Below are 15,312 nucleotides of genomic sequence, written 5' to 3' on the forward strand. Positions count from 1 at the left end.
TCAGGACACCAATCGTTTCTTAGTCATGTAGGTATTGGACACCTGGCTCATGATGACCAGGGTGCTGACAGCAGAGTAGGGTGCCACCAGGTGTATCTTCCCACAGCGCCTGTAAACCACACAAAGCAGGTGCCCAGGAGCAGACTGGCACTGCCAAGCAGGTAGGTGATGAGGCTAGACGCTGCGTGGTAGCGCTTCAGCCTAGCCAGGGACCAGTCCTTAGCCAGAGAGTGGTAGAGAAGCGGCAGAGCTGCCAGAGACTGCACCCCAACAACACACACCATCCCCAGGTCCACCAGGCCGTGCCACAAGGTGAAGTGGGGTTTGCCGTTCAGGTACTTGTTGTAGGAGAAAGATGCCAGGCCCAAGGTGGCACAGCTGACACAGAGGCACTGCAGGATTCAGTGGACACACGCCTTGGTCTTGTGGGGAAACTTCCGGATGGGAGAGCAGTGTGGAGAGAAGAGGGAGAACTTAGAGGGGAGGAGAGGAAAGGAAAGAGGGGAATCAAAAGGAGATGGGAAGAGAACAGCAAGGAGGATTGTTGAGGAAAAATGTATGTCACACTTCTGTGACATTTGAGTGAGATTAATTTACAAACTACATTATGTACACACAGATGTGTCAACTTACAGCCAGTGACATCAGGAAAGGGTGCCAAGAGAACAAACCTATTGGGTTATTTCATCTCAATTGAAAATATTTATAGTGGGTTAAGGTGGAAGGAACCCAGTAGCTATGTAACAGCGTTGATTGGGACCAGGGTGCTCTGCTGGCACCAAGGTTGGGTTACTCACTTGTTCCAGGCTTGGCCAGTACCGTGATAAACACTGTGAAGACAACACACAGCACGTGAGTCAGTATCCCACATGCGACTTTCCCATAACTGTAAATTCGAGGCTCTGATTCTTAGCGTTTCGACATGGTTTCCAGCCTTTCCTTTGCTCACAAGTTGGACAGGTAGAACTGTGCGTGCGCATCCAATGTCAGTGCAACCCAATTTGAACCCACAGATAGGCCTCGATTTTTAATAGTAAACATTTTTTGTAGATTAATCGAAACCCATAGTAGAGAAAGTTAATTACAAAGTCTTACACCAGTTTCTCACTAAATTCATTACATAAAGTGAAATAGGCTACATGAGAAAGCTGTTGCAACCCGTTATTGACAAGCAAGAGTAAAACTTAAGCAGTCAAAGCTGCAGCCGACCTAACGTTAGTCGTTACACAATAGATGACAAGTTTAGCTAAATAACACGATTAACTACCGGGCCAATAATTAAATTACGCAGATATGGTAAAAAGGCTCATTCATTGCGTGCAGTGTTTTATTCTCATCAACTGAGTCTGTGCGGCATTTCTTTATATTGAAATTCAAGCTACGGTGTGACGTGAACAGAATCACTATCCTTCCTACTTTCTCATGTGCATTTTGGGTATTGTAGTTCAGGTGAGCAGTTGTGTGAGTTCTAGATACAGGCATTGGTTCCACGCTAATTCTTCCTTGACCAGACTCCAAGAAGAGGGGTTAATTACTTAAATTGTCATTGTGGAACAGACTGTGAATTCCAATCGTTAATGAATAACCTCTATGGCACCAACATTGTTTTATATTCAGAAGGAATGTTTAAAATAATCATCATGGAGCACAAACCATCAATCAGCAACCCTACATTGTATTTTCTTTTCTTTACTAAAATAATGAACCTTTCCTGATAATATTTTTTTGGGCATTATAGTAGAGCTTGCAAGTAACAAGCAGTATAGTCCTAGAGACTGAAAACGGAATCAAGAATGCGACTGAATGTCCAGAGTTAATTGCCTAAATCTAGAATATTGCACAGTCTGTAACCTCATCATGGTGTGCATATAATGCTCTCTCTGTGGAGCAATGGTATGATGGTATGATTGTAGCATTGTGCTGTGTGTTGCTCACTGCTGTTATTAAACCGGGCATCTGGAATACCGTCCATTCCAAACCGCACCACTCAATGCACACTCAGTGCTCCTCCATTCACTGGTCATTGTGCTCCAGTTCCTCCCAAACTAGCATGTGACTTGTGCAACATGGCTAGACACTAGTCTGCCACATTCTCACTAGAACATAAAGATACACTGCAACCAACTGTCTGTCCACTAACATGTGCTCACACCATGTTCTCTCTCTCTCTCTCTCTCTCTCTCTCTCTCTCTCTCTCTCTCTCTCTCTCTCTCTCTCTCTCTCTCTCTCTCTCTCTCTCTCTCTCTCTCTCTCTCTCTCGCTCTGTCTGTCTGTTTAATTATACAGTACTTGTCTCTTAGTTTCTATTTCAACTGTGTACAAATGGACAGGAAGGAAACAAGCTGTTTGCCATCATGATAAAAGTGTATTTTTCTTCCTTCATCCTCTTGCCTTCTATTTGCCTTCTCAAGAATGAGGGGAAAAACGGTTTATACAACACAACACATCAAAAGGTAGGAATACACTTTCTTGTAATTCATGAAATGGTTTCGGTTCAGGATTTCAACCTGGGCCAATATTAATAATGCAACATATTTATTGTGAATTAGTTTTGTATCCAGTTTATTAATGTTGGTTTACTGGTCAGAAAATAGCCAACACTGATTGATGAATTGAAATTAGTGGATTCATTTTGGTCTCCAGCAGCCATAGCAAATCAGAAATTCAAAACCAATTAAAATACTTTTTTTCTAATGGGAGAGAAGGAGAGGATTCCTCCCACCATTGTGACCCATGGCCCAGTGCTAGACTCTCTCTCTCAGCCCAGTGTTTGTTATCTACTATGGGCCTCTTGGAGTCCCTTCCCTCCCTTGCCCCTGATAAAGAAGGGACTTCTTCTCTGAGCAAGGAAGAAAATCAAGGATGAACATAAACTCACACTGGGCGCAAATCATAAACAGGAGGGAGCATGATAGTGTATAGGCCAACCATGCAGATCACTATAGGCTCTGGTCTGGCTCCCCATAGCCTACACCTGCTGTTTATCACTCCGTTCATGTTGTTCTATATATTGCCTGCAAAGCCTTGTATACATACTAGAATAAATATATTACATACACTTTAATATTCATACAATATAGTCTAACATCTCTGCTTCCATCTCCACTGTGTGTTTTGGAGAACAGAGCTCCATATTTCTAACCTGAGGCTTCTCTTCGGGTGATTTCCAAAACATTGAACATCTGAACATTTCGTATTTAATCAGTCAGACAGCCAACTTGTCTATAGGGCCAGGCTACATTTGGGGACTTGGAAATTACATAATGTCTTGGAATATCAGATCTGATTAATATTTGAATATACAAAATTACATAGGTGGTCTAGTATTTTAATATCACATCTCATAAAATGGGACTGTCTCACTTTCTCTCACACCTCGCTGCTGATCGATTTCAGCACTTTCAGCACTGGACAGCTCCCTAATTGGACGTACTTGCAACTTGTTTCATGTGAACAATTAAATAAACACTTCCAGGAACTTGTAGCCTTTAGAAGTACTAAATGCAGAAATATTCTGCTCTGTTTGATGGAGAAGAAGCTATCCGGGTAAACCTCATGGCATGATGAGTGAGGAACTACAAGAAACAGGACGGGATTAGGCATCAGTAATCTGTCGACGAGAGTGTGCTTGGAGAGAAAAGAACGAATCTATAGCCCTAAACCTTGGACACCAGTCAACATTTGCCCACGGTTAATACATAACCACCAACGACGAGGAGGGGGTGTACACAAAGAGAGGTGAGCAGACGTCCAAAATCCTCTTTTACAAACATACTGTTTGTGGTGCATCATGGTGGGTCGCGCGCGGTGTCACTAAAACCAGGTACCTCACCCGGTTTCAGAGAGCCATCGGATTAAAACGGGTCGTTAACTGGTCTTTATTAACATCGTCATCAAGAATAGTGCTGTTCTGGAATGTATATATATCTATAGGCTAGTGTTAAATTACGTTGAAAGAAAAGTGCCTAAACGTCGATGTGATGACCTCAATAACATCTCCAATGGTAAATTACAATTTAACACCAATATACACTATAGGCTTTCCTTTTAGCCTATTGATATATATATTTTTAAACTGTTAAACATGTTCGAGTCTGTGTAACTAATTTGTAACCAATGTGGATGGTTGTTGCTGAGCTGCGCGTAGTGGTGACCCAGTTGGCGAGTTGTGACCGTGCAGCGCCTGTTCTTATTCTTGTCAATACATTAAGCTATAGGGGACACAATCGTGGTGCACTGAAGGGAGAACGTTCCAACTCCAACAACTGCATTCCTAATATAAAAAATATTATAGTTGCACTTGCCCTGGTCACAGCTAGGGCACTGCTGGGTTTAGGGGGTTGGCCTCTGTCAGGGCTGCTCGTTTAGCTAAGATATATCACTTCCAATTAAGAGTGAAGGAAATCCTTTATTATATTCCAGAACATATAGCCTAAATGAGCATACGGCACATGCTTGGAATAGCAATATATAGGCTATTGTCATTCAACCTCTCAATTGTATGCATTCCCTAGTAGAATAGTGCCTTTTTGTCTACAGTCTATATAAATAATAATAATATGCCATTTAGCAGACGCTTTTATCCAAAGCGACTTACAGTCATCCGTGCATACATTTTTGTGTATGGGTGGTCCCGGGGATCGAACCCACTACCTTGGCGTTACAAGCGCCGTGCTCTACCAGCTGAGCTACATAGGACCACATATATACATATATAGTCAAGGATTATTTTTCCCACATGTCAATTCCTGCTGAGTGCCTCTTTCCCAACAGTCACATGAATACAGGTGGCCTGTCATGTTGTCATGTTTCTTTCATGTCAAAGACTATGCTCTCCGCTATGCTCCCGTGCAGGAATAAACTAGTCAACTTGTCCCACATTTTATATATCATCTTATGAATCCTGGCTTTGGCCAACAAATATTAATCTTCATTTTTTTCCATTTGTAGGCTGTATTTCATATGTAGCCAGAGCCAGCTGTATTCTACCAACGACTTGTACTGCCTGTTAAACTGTTGAACAGAATTGAAATCTTTCTCTAGTTTTGGTGGATGAAAATGAAGTCTGTGAATGGCATGGTGAAAGGAATGACTGCAGCTAGCTTTCTGTAAAACATGTTTATATTCTGTCTTTCTCTTCCTGGTATAGACAGCAGTCAGAATACTGGGATGTGATGAAGTCTGATTGTGATTATAGAACTCCTGTATAAATGTATAATTCCCTCTGATTTAGAAAGCTTGTTTGGTCTGTCACGGAGCCTGAAGAGGACTCCATGAACAGATGTTGTTCAGCTGACACCTATTCTGGCACACTGCTCATCACGCCGAAGATAGCTTCAGAGCCAACACTTTCTCTGCACGATAGACAACATCTGACATGATCAAGGTTCTAAATACGGATGCTGCGATGGTCCTTGGATGGATTAATTCCAGTGAGACTGAGTTCCCTGTGTGGACCGGGTGTAAGTATAGTCCATGCTAACCATGGGCAGTGAGCCCCCACAGGCCGTTGCCCGGCTGTTTGCCTGGGTCAACGGGATCTCCAAGTGTGAGCTGATTGAGCTGAAAGATCTCAGCCTAAATGATCGCATTGAGCTGGCACCGGACCAACCAGCCCCTCCGCTCCCAGCAGCACCCCTGACTCCCAGGCAGGTGAGGGCTTCGCAGAGGTCCAGCCAGGTGGTCCGGCTGGTGGGGGACAGTGTGAGCGTTGAGGGGCCCTCGTGGTTCACAGGGCAGGGTGGGAAGGGACATGACTTCCAGCCCTGCAGCTACACCCAGATCACCTGGTGTGACCTGTGTGGAGAATTCATTTGGGGCCTTTACAAACAGAGCCTGAGCTGTGCTAGTAAGTACCAACCCAGTGTGTGTGTGTGTGTGTGCACTTGCGTGCGTGTGTGCGTGCATGCATGTGATCACTGTATGTGTGTTGGTATGTGGGTATATACACTGAGTATACCAAACATTTGTACCCCCCCCCCCTTTTGCCCTCAGAACAGCCTCAATTCGTCGGGGCATGGACTCTACAAGGTGTCGAAAGCGTTCCACAGGGATGTTGACTCCAATGCTTCCCACAGTTGTGTCAAAGTTGGCTGGGTGTCCTTCGGGTGGTGGACCATTTTTGATACACACGGGAAGCTGTTGAGCGTGAAAAACCCAGTAGCGTTGCAGTTCTTGACACAAACTGGTGTGCCTGGCACCTACTACCATACCCAGTTCAAAGGCACTTCAATCTTTTGTCTTGCCCATTCACCCTCTGAATGGCACATCTACACAATCCATGTCTCAATTGTCTCAAGGCTTAAAAATCTTTCTTTAACCTGTCTCCTCCCCTTCATCTACACTGAATTTGGATTTAACAAGTGACATCAGTAAGGGATCATAGCTTTCACCTGGATTTACATGGTCAGTCTATGTCATGGAAAGAGCAGGTATTCTTAATGTTTTTATACTCTGTGTATATGTATGTGTGTGCAGCATGTCAATTTGTGTGAGAGTTGAGAGAGTCAGACATTCACACATGCAGGAATATATATAAGTGTGTTAGCATGTTTTCTGTAGCAATCTCTTTTTCCTATAGTGTGATAGAGCCTTAAAATAACATTTCTCTCATATCCTGTGCACTCATCCCAATAGGATGTTTATTGATTAGGAATCAGATCTGTCTTATTGCATCTTAATAAAGATAATTACATAATTATTTCTCAAATATATGAACTACTCCATAAGACAAACAGCCTGCTTTTTGGATTTGTTTCTCATCCAATCAGGTGAAAGCTTGTCCCAGAGCACGACCCTATCAGCAGGAAGCTCTGGGAAGCTTGGTGTTTTTAGAGCATAGGGGACAGCAGGAGCATGGGAACATTCTTGTCTTCTAAAATAACCTTTGGACTGCATGTATTTCTGTGTTGTGTATTTTAAGTGGTAGTGAAGAAGGAAACTGCAACAGCCATCAAAAGTATATGGCCAATTCCAAATGGACCCCTAGACCCTACGCCCTTGTGGAGAGAGTCTAGTAAGCCATTTGGGATAGAGCTAGCCAGTTTGTAATCCTAAAACCCGGAAATGAGTTACCTCTGGTTCGTTCAGCAATCCCTATGGGAAAATATCATTGGGAATGAATAGGGATTTGGAATAAATGCAGAAAATAAAGTCTGAGGTTAATACAGGCTTAGGAGATCTTATATGTTTTGTTCTATGAGCTAATATCAGTCAGTTAACATGACCTTTATGAATTATCAAGCCTTTATGTGCTTTATGTGTTTTTAACTTAAGTGATAATGCCAGAGAAGCCGGTGTTTGGAGGATATATTGGCACGGTGTTGTTAGGCCCAAGACGAAGACGAGGGCCAGCAAACCGTACCAGTATATCCTCCAAACACCGGCTTCGAAGCATTATCACTTTTAAATAACGAGTTACCAACATATTCAAATAATGATTGACATATTTTCAATTAAAACGTTTTTTTAATGAATTTATTCATACTATTTCATCCTTCCACAAGATATAGTCCCGACACATATCTAGGTTTGCTACCCAAGCCGGCTGGTCGTTTGTTCTATCGGTTCGTTTGCCAGAGACTCGACCCAGTTGTTCAGTCTTTTTGTTCTTTCTATGGACTCTTCAACAGTCGTTGCTACCCAATCGTTCGTTCTAAATGTTCCATTGCCATACTGGCTGGCAACGTTCTTATCCCTTACTTGCTAGCTAGCCAACTACGGCTAACTTACAGTCACGTCAAACAGTGCAGCCAGAATAACAACAGTAGCTGCATTTGCATTTGTTTAAGCTGTTTTCTAGTGACATTTATTTGGATACATCCATAACAATGAGCTAATGAGGCACGATTTCGCCTGGCATAGAAAATGTGCTTTCTCATCAGGACACTGTTGTTCATAGGAGCTAGCCAACAACACAGCTAACACAATCACTTCCAACTGAAGCTGGAAAGACTGCAAACTAGCTGCACTTCGTTTCATTTTACTTTTTTCAATTTACATTTATTTGTATATATCCATAAAAACTATGCCAGCTGATTCATGATTTCGACTGGCTGAGAAACGCTGCCTACCTGTTTGTCTCGTCCCGACTCCCGACACATTCATTACTATGGGACAGCTGGAGATCGAATTTGAATATTGAAACAATGTTGCAAATGTTGGAGAGACAAACAGGAAGGTTTATACAAATCTCTGCTGTTGAAAACTAAATGTTAGTCTAAAAGTAATGTGAGATAATGTCTAGAGTTTATAAATTGCCTGGCTGGGCTGATGAGACAGTGGATTGCGCAGTCAGATGGAACAGAGTAAATAGGCATTTTAACGTCATAGATTTAGCCTTGTGGAATAGACACCGGCTGGAATACGCTTTGAACCAATCAGTATTCAGGATTAGACCCACCCGTTGTATAATATTACATAAATGCTTCAAAATTAACAAAAAGTGACATTAGTGGATGAAGATTATCTCATAGAACAAAACATGTAAGATCTCCTAAGCCTGTGTTTACCACCCTACAAAAACCATTCATTTTCTCCATAGGCTTTGTCCAATGAACCATGGCAGAGTTAGTGCCAACAAAAAGACGCCGTTACTATTTGTCTCTATTGGGCCCATGAGAGTTAAATATGTGTAGATAGTATGGGGCTGAATACAGTCAAGTCTGTTTAGCCAAAGCCACTAATTCATTAGACTTGCTTGCCAGACTCATGGCGGCTGTGGGACGAGACTCATTCATAGTTGATGTGGTGGACAGAATCAACAGCAGAGGGCAGTGAAGACCTATAGTGCATTCAGAAACTATTCAGACCTCTTGACTTTTTCCACATTTTGTTACGTTACAGCCTTATTCTAAAATGTATTAAATTGTTTTTTTTCCCTCGTCAATCTACACACAATACCCCATAATGACAAAGCAAAAAAAGGTTTAAAAAAACCTGGAAATATCACATTTACATAAGTATTCAGACCCTTTACCCAGTACCTTGTTGAAGAACCTTTGGCAGCGATTACAGCCTCGAGTCTTCTTGAGTATGACGCTACAAGCTTGGCACTCTGAGAGTCTTTAGGTGCCTTTTGGCAAATTCCAAGCGGGCTTTTACTGAGGAGTGACTTCCGTCTGGCCACTCTACCATTAAGGCCTGATTAGTGGAGTGCTGCAGAGATGGTTGTCCTTCTGGAAGATTCTCCCATCCCCACAGAGGAACTCTAGAGCTCTGTCAGAGTGACCATCGGGTTCTTGGTCACCACCCAGACCAAGGCCGTTCTCCCCTGATTGTTCATTTTGGCCGGGCGGCCAGCTCTAGGAAGAGTCTTGGTGGTTCCAAACGTCTTCCATTAAAGAATGATGGAGGCCACTGTGTTCTTGGGGACCTTCAATGCTGCAGAAATGTTTTGGTACCCTTCCCCAGATCTGTGCCTCGACACAATCCTGTCTCGGAGCTCTACGAACAATTCCTTCGACCAGTCAAGTCCAATCAAGTTGTAGAAACATCTCATGGATGATCAATGGAAACAGGATGCACCTGAGCTCAATTTCGAGTCTCATAGCAAATGAATACTTATGTAAATAAGTATTTCTAAAAACCTGTTTTCGCTTTGTCATTATGGGGTATTGTGTGCAGATTGATTAGGATGTTTTTTATTTAATCCATTTTAGAATAAGGCTGTAACGTAACAAAATGTGGAAAAAGTCAAGGGGTCTGAATACTTTCTGAAGGCACTGTATATCTGCTGTGCTGCTCGATGATAATGAGAAAGCTGGGAAGGGGAATTCAGTTACCACTTTAGTCTCCATGTCATGCACAAGATGAATGGTAGAATAAACACATTTGAGGCAAATAGTTGATCCAAAATGTGTGAATGGTAATGTTGAAGCAATCAACCGTCTCTCTTCCTCACATGTGACCCATCTCCCTCTATGTAACAATGTACATATTGCCAAAGCTTACTTTGGATATTTACACTCTCTATCTCTCTCCCTAGACTGCAGTTACACCTGTCACTACCAATGTCGACCGTTTATCCAGTTGGATTGTAGCACAGATAGTAGGCTCCTCACTACCAACCAAACTGATGTTTCTGAAGACACCGTGGAGACAGATACTAATGTGGATGTGGTAAGTAGCCAAATGTCATCAAATGTAAATCCTGTGAGGAACTTATGTAACGGGACAAGTAGAGTAGTAGTAGGAATGGTAGAATATTAGAATGTGTATTGGGGAGCTTATTGTTAAATTGAAAATAATTACCTAGGCTATGATTTTGAGAATTGATGACAATTAGTGAGGGACGCACAAATACGTTAACATTGTAACATAGAGATATGGCATTAAAAGAGGCAATGGAAAAGACCACATCATTTGAGATGACTTGGGCAGCGCGACCAGCAGCGGAAACTGTAGCCAGGATGACTCGGACTCGGAGCTGGAGCAGTTTTGCACCGCGTGCACATCCTTCTTTATCAAAGTCAAAAGGAAAACGGTAAGGCGTCCGCGGCAATAAATAAAAAAAGTCAGAAGTCTGGTCTATCAAGTTAATAAGATAACATACTACCCTATGTAGCCTAAACGTTTGTGCAATGTCTTTGTTGATGGACTGCATTGTAGTCGGTTTTCAAAACAATGTCGTTTCTTATCATGCTATTGCCATTTGATGCAATTAAGTAACTCATACACAGAAACTCTCTGTAACACAGAGTTGGGTCAGGTAAATGAGATGTTTGTGCACACAAAGCTCCACACTAGAATAGTGTGTATTGCTTTTTTCCCAGCTGGGAATGATTCTGTTTTTGCATGACACATTGGAGAATTCGTTCAAAGAGAACTTGTGTTGCTGTGTGGAAATTCTTAATATGCTGGTTGGAACTGGCAGAGATATGACACCAAAGCCTAAATTTAACCTGTGTATGTGTGTGTGTGTGTGTGTGTCCTCAGTGAATTCCTCTCCTCTGTTCTTGTGGAAGGCAGGGATTCCTGATGTGCTTACTAGCTGGGCTTGGTAGGGAGGGGGTTGAGAGAGCAAGGTTGGCCACAGCTTCCATCTGCTTCATGCACCTGGCTTTAAACCCAAGGGAGTGAACTCGCTGTTTACTGGACAGAAAGAGAGGTTGTGTTATCGTGGGAATAAGTTATGCCAGAGGACATAGGATACTGTACTTTTGTACTACTCTTCTAACTACTGTATGCGGAAGGGACGTAGTCCACGTTGACTTACCACATGGCAAAAAAATATTTAGGAAAAACTTGAAAAAAATCACTTGTTTCATGAAAAAATAAAAACATTTGGGAGATCACTGATAGAGCAGGTGTATAATAAAGCTGTACAACAACACAAGTAAGTTCTCTGCTGACCTCTTGTGGTTGGTTAGACAGTGAGCCTACAGCCAGACCATAGGAATAGGTCCTAGGAGATTTGTTTTGAAACTCACATTCCTTTCCTCTATTTCAGATTGAACCAATTGACTGGGGGAAACAAGTGCTTTCTGTCAGTGACATCCAGCAGAAGGTGAAGGAATACAATGCTCAGATCAACAGCAATCTCTACATGGTGCTGGTATGTAAATGTAAATGCAAATGCATGTATACACACACACACACACACACCTGTGTCGAATGGCCAGTTAACCTCACTTTGTAAATTAGTTGCAGACCCATTATATCCTCTGTCCTGTATATGTATGTGATAATCTGTAAGTTAATATACTGAACAGAAATATAAACGCAACATGCAACAATTTCAAAGATTTTACTGAGTTACAGTCCATATACGGAAATCAGTCAATTGAAATAAATTCATTAGGCCCTACTCTATGGATTTCTCATGACTGGGAATACAGATATGCATCTGTTGGTCACAGATACCTTTTTTTAAAGTAGGGGCGTGGATCAGAAAACCAGTCAGTATCTGGTGTGACCACCATTTGCCTCATGCAGCGCGACACATCTCCTACGGAATGTTGTCCCACTCCACTTCAATGGCTGTGCAAAGTTGCTGGATATTGGTGGGAACTGAAACACGCTGTCATACACGTTGATCCAGAGCATCCCAAACATGCTCAATGGGTGACATGTCTGGTGAGTAATGCAGGCCATGGAAGAACTGGGACATTTTTAGCTTCCAGGAATTGTTTACAGATCCTTGGAAATGGGGCCCTGCATTATCATGCTGAAACATGAGGTGATGGCGGCGGATGAATGGCATGACAATGGGCCTCAGGATCTCATCACGGTATCTCTGTGCATTCAAATTGCAATCAATAAAATGCAATTGTGTTCGTTGTCCGTACCTTATGCCTGCCCATACCATAACCCCACCGCCACCATGAGATACTGTTCACAAAGTTGATATCAGCAAACCGCTCGCCCACACGATGCAATACACGCTGTCTGCCATCTGTCCGGTACAGTTGAAACCGGGATTCATCCGTGAAGAGCACACTTCTCCAGCATGCCAGTGGCCATCGAAGGTGAGCATTTGCCCACTGAAGTCGACTGCCAAATTCTCTAAAACGATGTTGGAGGCGGCTTATGGTAGGGAGATGAACATTCAATTCTCTGGCAACAGCTCTGGTGCACATTCCTGCAGTCAGCATGCCAATTGCACGCTCCCTCAAAACTTGAGACATCTGGGGCATTATGTTGTGTGACAAAACAGCTCATTTTAGAGTGGCCTTTTATTGTCCCCAGTACAAGGTGCACCTGTGTAATGACCATGCTGTTTAATCAGCTTCTTGATATGCCACACCTGTCAGGTGGAGGGATTATATTGGCAAAAGAGAAATGCTCACAAAGAGGGATGTAAACAAATTTGTGCACAAAATTTGAGAGAAATAAGCTTTCTTTGCATATGGACGATTTCTGGGATATTTTATTTCAGCTGTGTATATGAGTTCCTCAGGCACGTTATGTTCACACTGTATTGACATGTCCATTGACAATCCATCTAAGGACTCTGTATCCTTTTTTCAGAACCGAGACGGATCATACACTGGCTTCATCAGGGTCCTTTTTAAGCTGACTCGTCCTGTGTCACTCCCACCCCCTCGGAAGGTGTCTTCACCACAGGAAGAGGGGCAGCTGGAGGGGGGGCTGAAGTGCCGGACTTCTTTCTACCTCCCAAAAAACACAGCCAAACACCTGCACATAAGCTCCCGGACACAGGCACGAGAGGTCATAGAGGCCCTGCTCAACAAGTTCACTGTGGTGGACAACCCGGCCAAGTTCGCCCTGTTTGAGCGCAGTGAACATCAAAACCAGTGTGAGTGTCCATTAGCACAAATCATTCCACTTAATATGATACCAAACACAATGTAAGAAAATGTCCGGGTCACTTTTCTCTCTCTCTCTCTCTCTCTCTCTCTCTCTCTCTCTCTCTCTCTCTCTCTCTCTCTCTCTCTCTCTCTCTCTCTCTCTCTCTCTCTCTCTCTCTCTCTCTCTCTATTCAATTCAAAAGGGCTGTATTGGCATGGGAATCATATGTTTACATTGCCAAAGCAAGTTAAATAGATAATAAACCAAAGTGAAATAAACAATCAAAAATGAACAGTAAACATTACACTCACAAAAGTTTCAAAGGAATAGAGACTTCAAATGTCATATTATGGCTATGTATCTCTCTCTGTCTCTTTCTTTGTTTTACCTTTCTAGTATACCTCCGTAAGCTGTCTGATGATGAGCGTCCGCTCCACCTGCGTCTGTGTGCCGGACCTAATGAGATAGTCCTAAGTTTGGTGTTGAAAGAGAATGAGACTGGGGAGGTCAACGTGAGTCATCTCCAAAACCATACAAATATAATATATTTCTATGTCCCAAAAAAATACACAAAGAGGGCTCTCATATGCTCAACACTGAAAATGAAGTGTATTGGAAAGTGTTGACAGAGTAATTACTTTACTGCATTGAGATTGAACATTGAGTTACTCTCTCTCCCACAGTGGGATGCATTCAGCTTTCCTGAGCTGCACAATTTCCTGCGGATCCTTCAGCGCGAGGAAGAGGAACACATCCGGCAGATCATCAAGCGCTACGCTCTGGCCAGGGACAGGGTGAAGGAGGCAATGGCCAGCGTCACCACCCCCGGCTGATGTGATGTGATGGCATCATGGTGGAGAGGCATGCACACTATTGACCAGCAGCCACCAGGAGCATGGTACACAATATGGTCATGGTACACAATATGCCATTCTGAGTTCAAAGGTCTTTAGAGCTGTCCTTGCTGTAGCAGATAGAGCACAGCACAGCAACCTCTGCAGCTGTAGATGGCAACTACGGCCAAAGGGGGTTAGATAGGGGGAGAGACAGGAAGTCAGAGATCAATCATGAACATGTCCTTGAGACGGACTTTGGCCGTGTTCCAGAGGATTAAAATCGTAATGTATCATGGGTAAATTGTGACTGACTGTCTGATCTACAAATAATAACGAGTCGTTATTTATGATGCAAGGTTCTTTGAAGATCAGTTAGTCGGCAGTCGCATGCACTGTCAGCTGCAATGTAGAACAAGCCCAGGGACATAGTAGTGTAAGCTAGGAGAGAAGGTAGGGATATTTAGTGCAAACCAGTGGGCTACTACTACGGGTGTTGTGTGGCCTTGATTGGGTACTACTATGATGACTGGAAGAAGTTGTCTGAGGAGTGAGGACAGATGATAAAGTCATTGACTGGACACGCAGGAGATGTCCTGGTCTGGACACTGCTTAACCTGAGAACTGGAGTTTTTCACTGGGAAAATGTTTGCTGCTGCTCAGATGTTGGGCGAGGGTGCGATAACTGAAGATTGAACTGTATTGAGCTGTTGTTACTCTCATAATTCCCCTTGTCGTTAATAAAGGGATCATTGAATGCGTCTGACATGTCAATCTGTTGTGGGCTTTCTCTAGATTTCTATCTTAGTTTAGGGACGTGTTATGAAACTTGCCAACTGTTTTCGATCAGGGTTGTGTTGAGTAGGGCATACTATAGCAAAATGTTTTTCAATGGAAAACAAAATTCTGTGTTCTTATAGGGACAGTTTAGGTCTCTCCCCGTTTCGAAAACATCGTCTTCCTACTGCACATGGCCCAGCTTTCTGGGAAGACATCTGTCATAAATACTCAGATAAATCCTTTAAACTTTTAGCTAGCCAGTGTCATACATGTTTTATTATGGGAATTACATATCTAAGGAAATGAATCAATTTTGCAATGTGTTCATATTTCCACGAATAATAAAAAGATAACAAATTAGTCATTTAATCTTTATTTTGTTATCAGTGTTGTTATTATGCCTTACATCATTTAGAGTAGACTATTTTGCACTCTCTTTCCTCATCTC

The 15,312-nt window shown here is 42.7% G+C and overlaps 1 protein-coding gene and 1 pseudogene across 3 annotated transcripts; one reads left to right on the plus strand and one right to left on the minus strand.

Moving 5' to 3' along the window:
• LOC311134069 (transmembrane reductase CYB561D2-like) lies at window positions 1–1,430 on the minus strand (annotated as a pseudogene). Its single transcript has 4 exons — window positions 1,417–1,430; window positions 798–886; window positions 634–671; window positions 1–473 (listed from the first exon to the last, which is right to left on the minus strand). The product of its transcript is annotated as a transmembrane reductase CYB561D2-like (transcript).
• Window positions 1,431–3,778: 2,348 nt separating this feature from the next.
• LOC311134394 (ras association domain-containing protein 1-like) lies at window positions 3,779–15,239 on the plus strand. 2 transcript variants are annotated; one of them, XM_084168074.1, is made up of 7 exons: window positions 3,779–4,004; window positions 5,234–5,848; window positions 9,986–10,119; window positions 11,450–11,554; window positions 12,970–13,258; window positions 13,648–13,763; window positions 13,935–15,239. In XM_084168074.1, the coding sequence occupies exons 2-7, from the start codon at window positions 5,476–5,478 to the stop codon at window positions 14,082–14,084; spliced, it is 1,167 nt and encodes a 388-aa protein (XP_084024200.1). In that variant the 5' UTR covers window positions 3,779–4,004; window positions 5,234–5,475; the 3' UTR covers window positions 14,085–15,239. The 2 variants fall into 2 exon arrangements, with proteins under 2 accessions (XP_084024200.1, XP_084024201.1); XM_084168075.1 differs by having other exon boundaries at window positions 5,238–5,848.
• The last annotated feature ends 73 nt before the right edge of the window (window positions 15,240–15,312 follow it).

Source organism: Coregonus lavaretus (assembly GCF_964263955.1).
Source record: "Coregonus lavaretus genome assembly, chromosome: 8".
Lineage (NCBI taxonomy): Eukaryota > Metazoa > Chordata > Actinopteri > Salmoniformes > Salmonidae > Coregonus > Coregonus lavaretus.

Excerpts from the sequence above, each read along its gene's own strand:
- LOC311134394 (XM_084168074.1), top strand. The coding sequence starts at position 5,476 with ATGCTAACCATGGGCAGTGAGCCCCCACAGGCCGTTGCCCGGCTGTTT. Across the intron at positions 10,120-11,449 it reads CAGATACTAATGTGGATGTG|ATTGAACCAATTGACTGGGG; the intron begins GTAAGTAGCCAA and ends CCTCTATTTCAG. Across the intron at positions 13,259-13,647 it reads CAGTGAACATCAAAACCAGT|TATACCTCCGTAAGCTGTCT; the intron begins GTGAGTGTCCAT and ends TTACCTTTCTAG.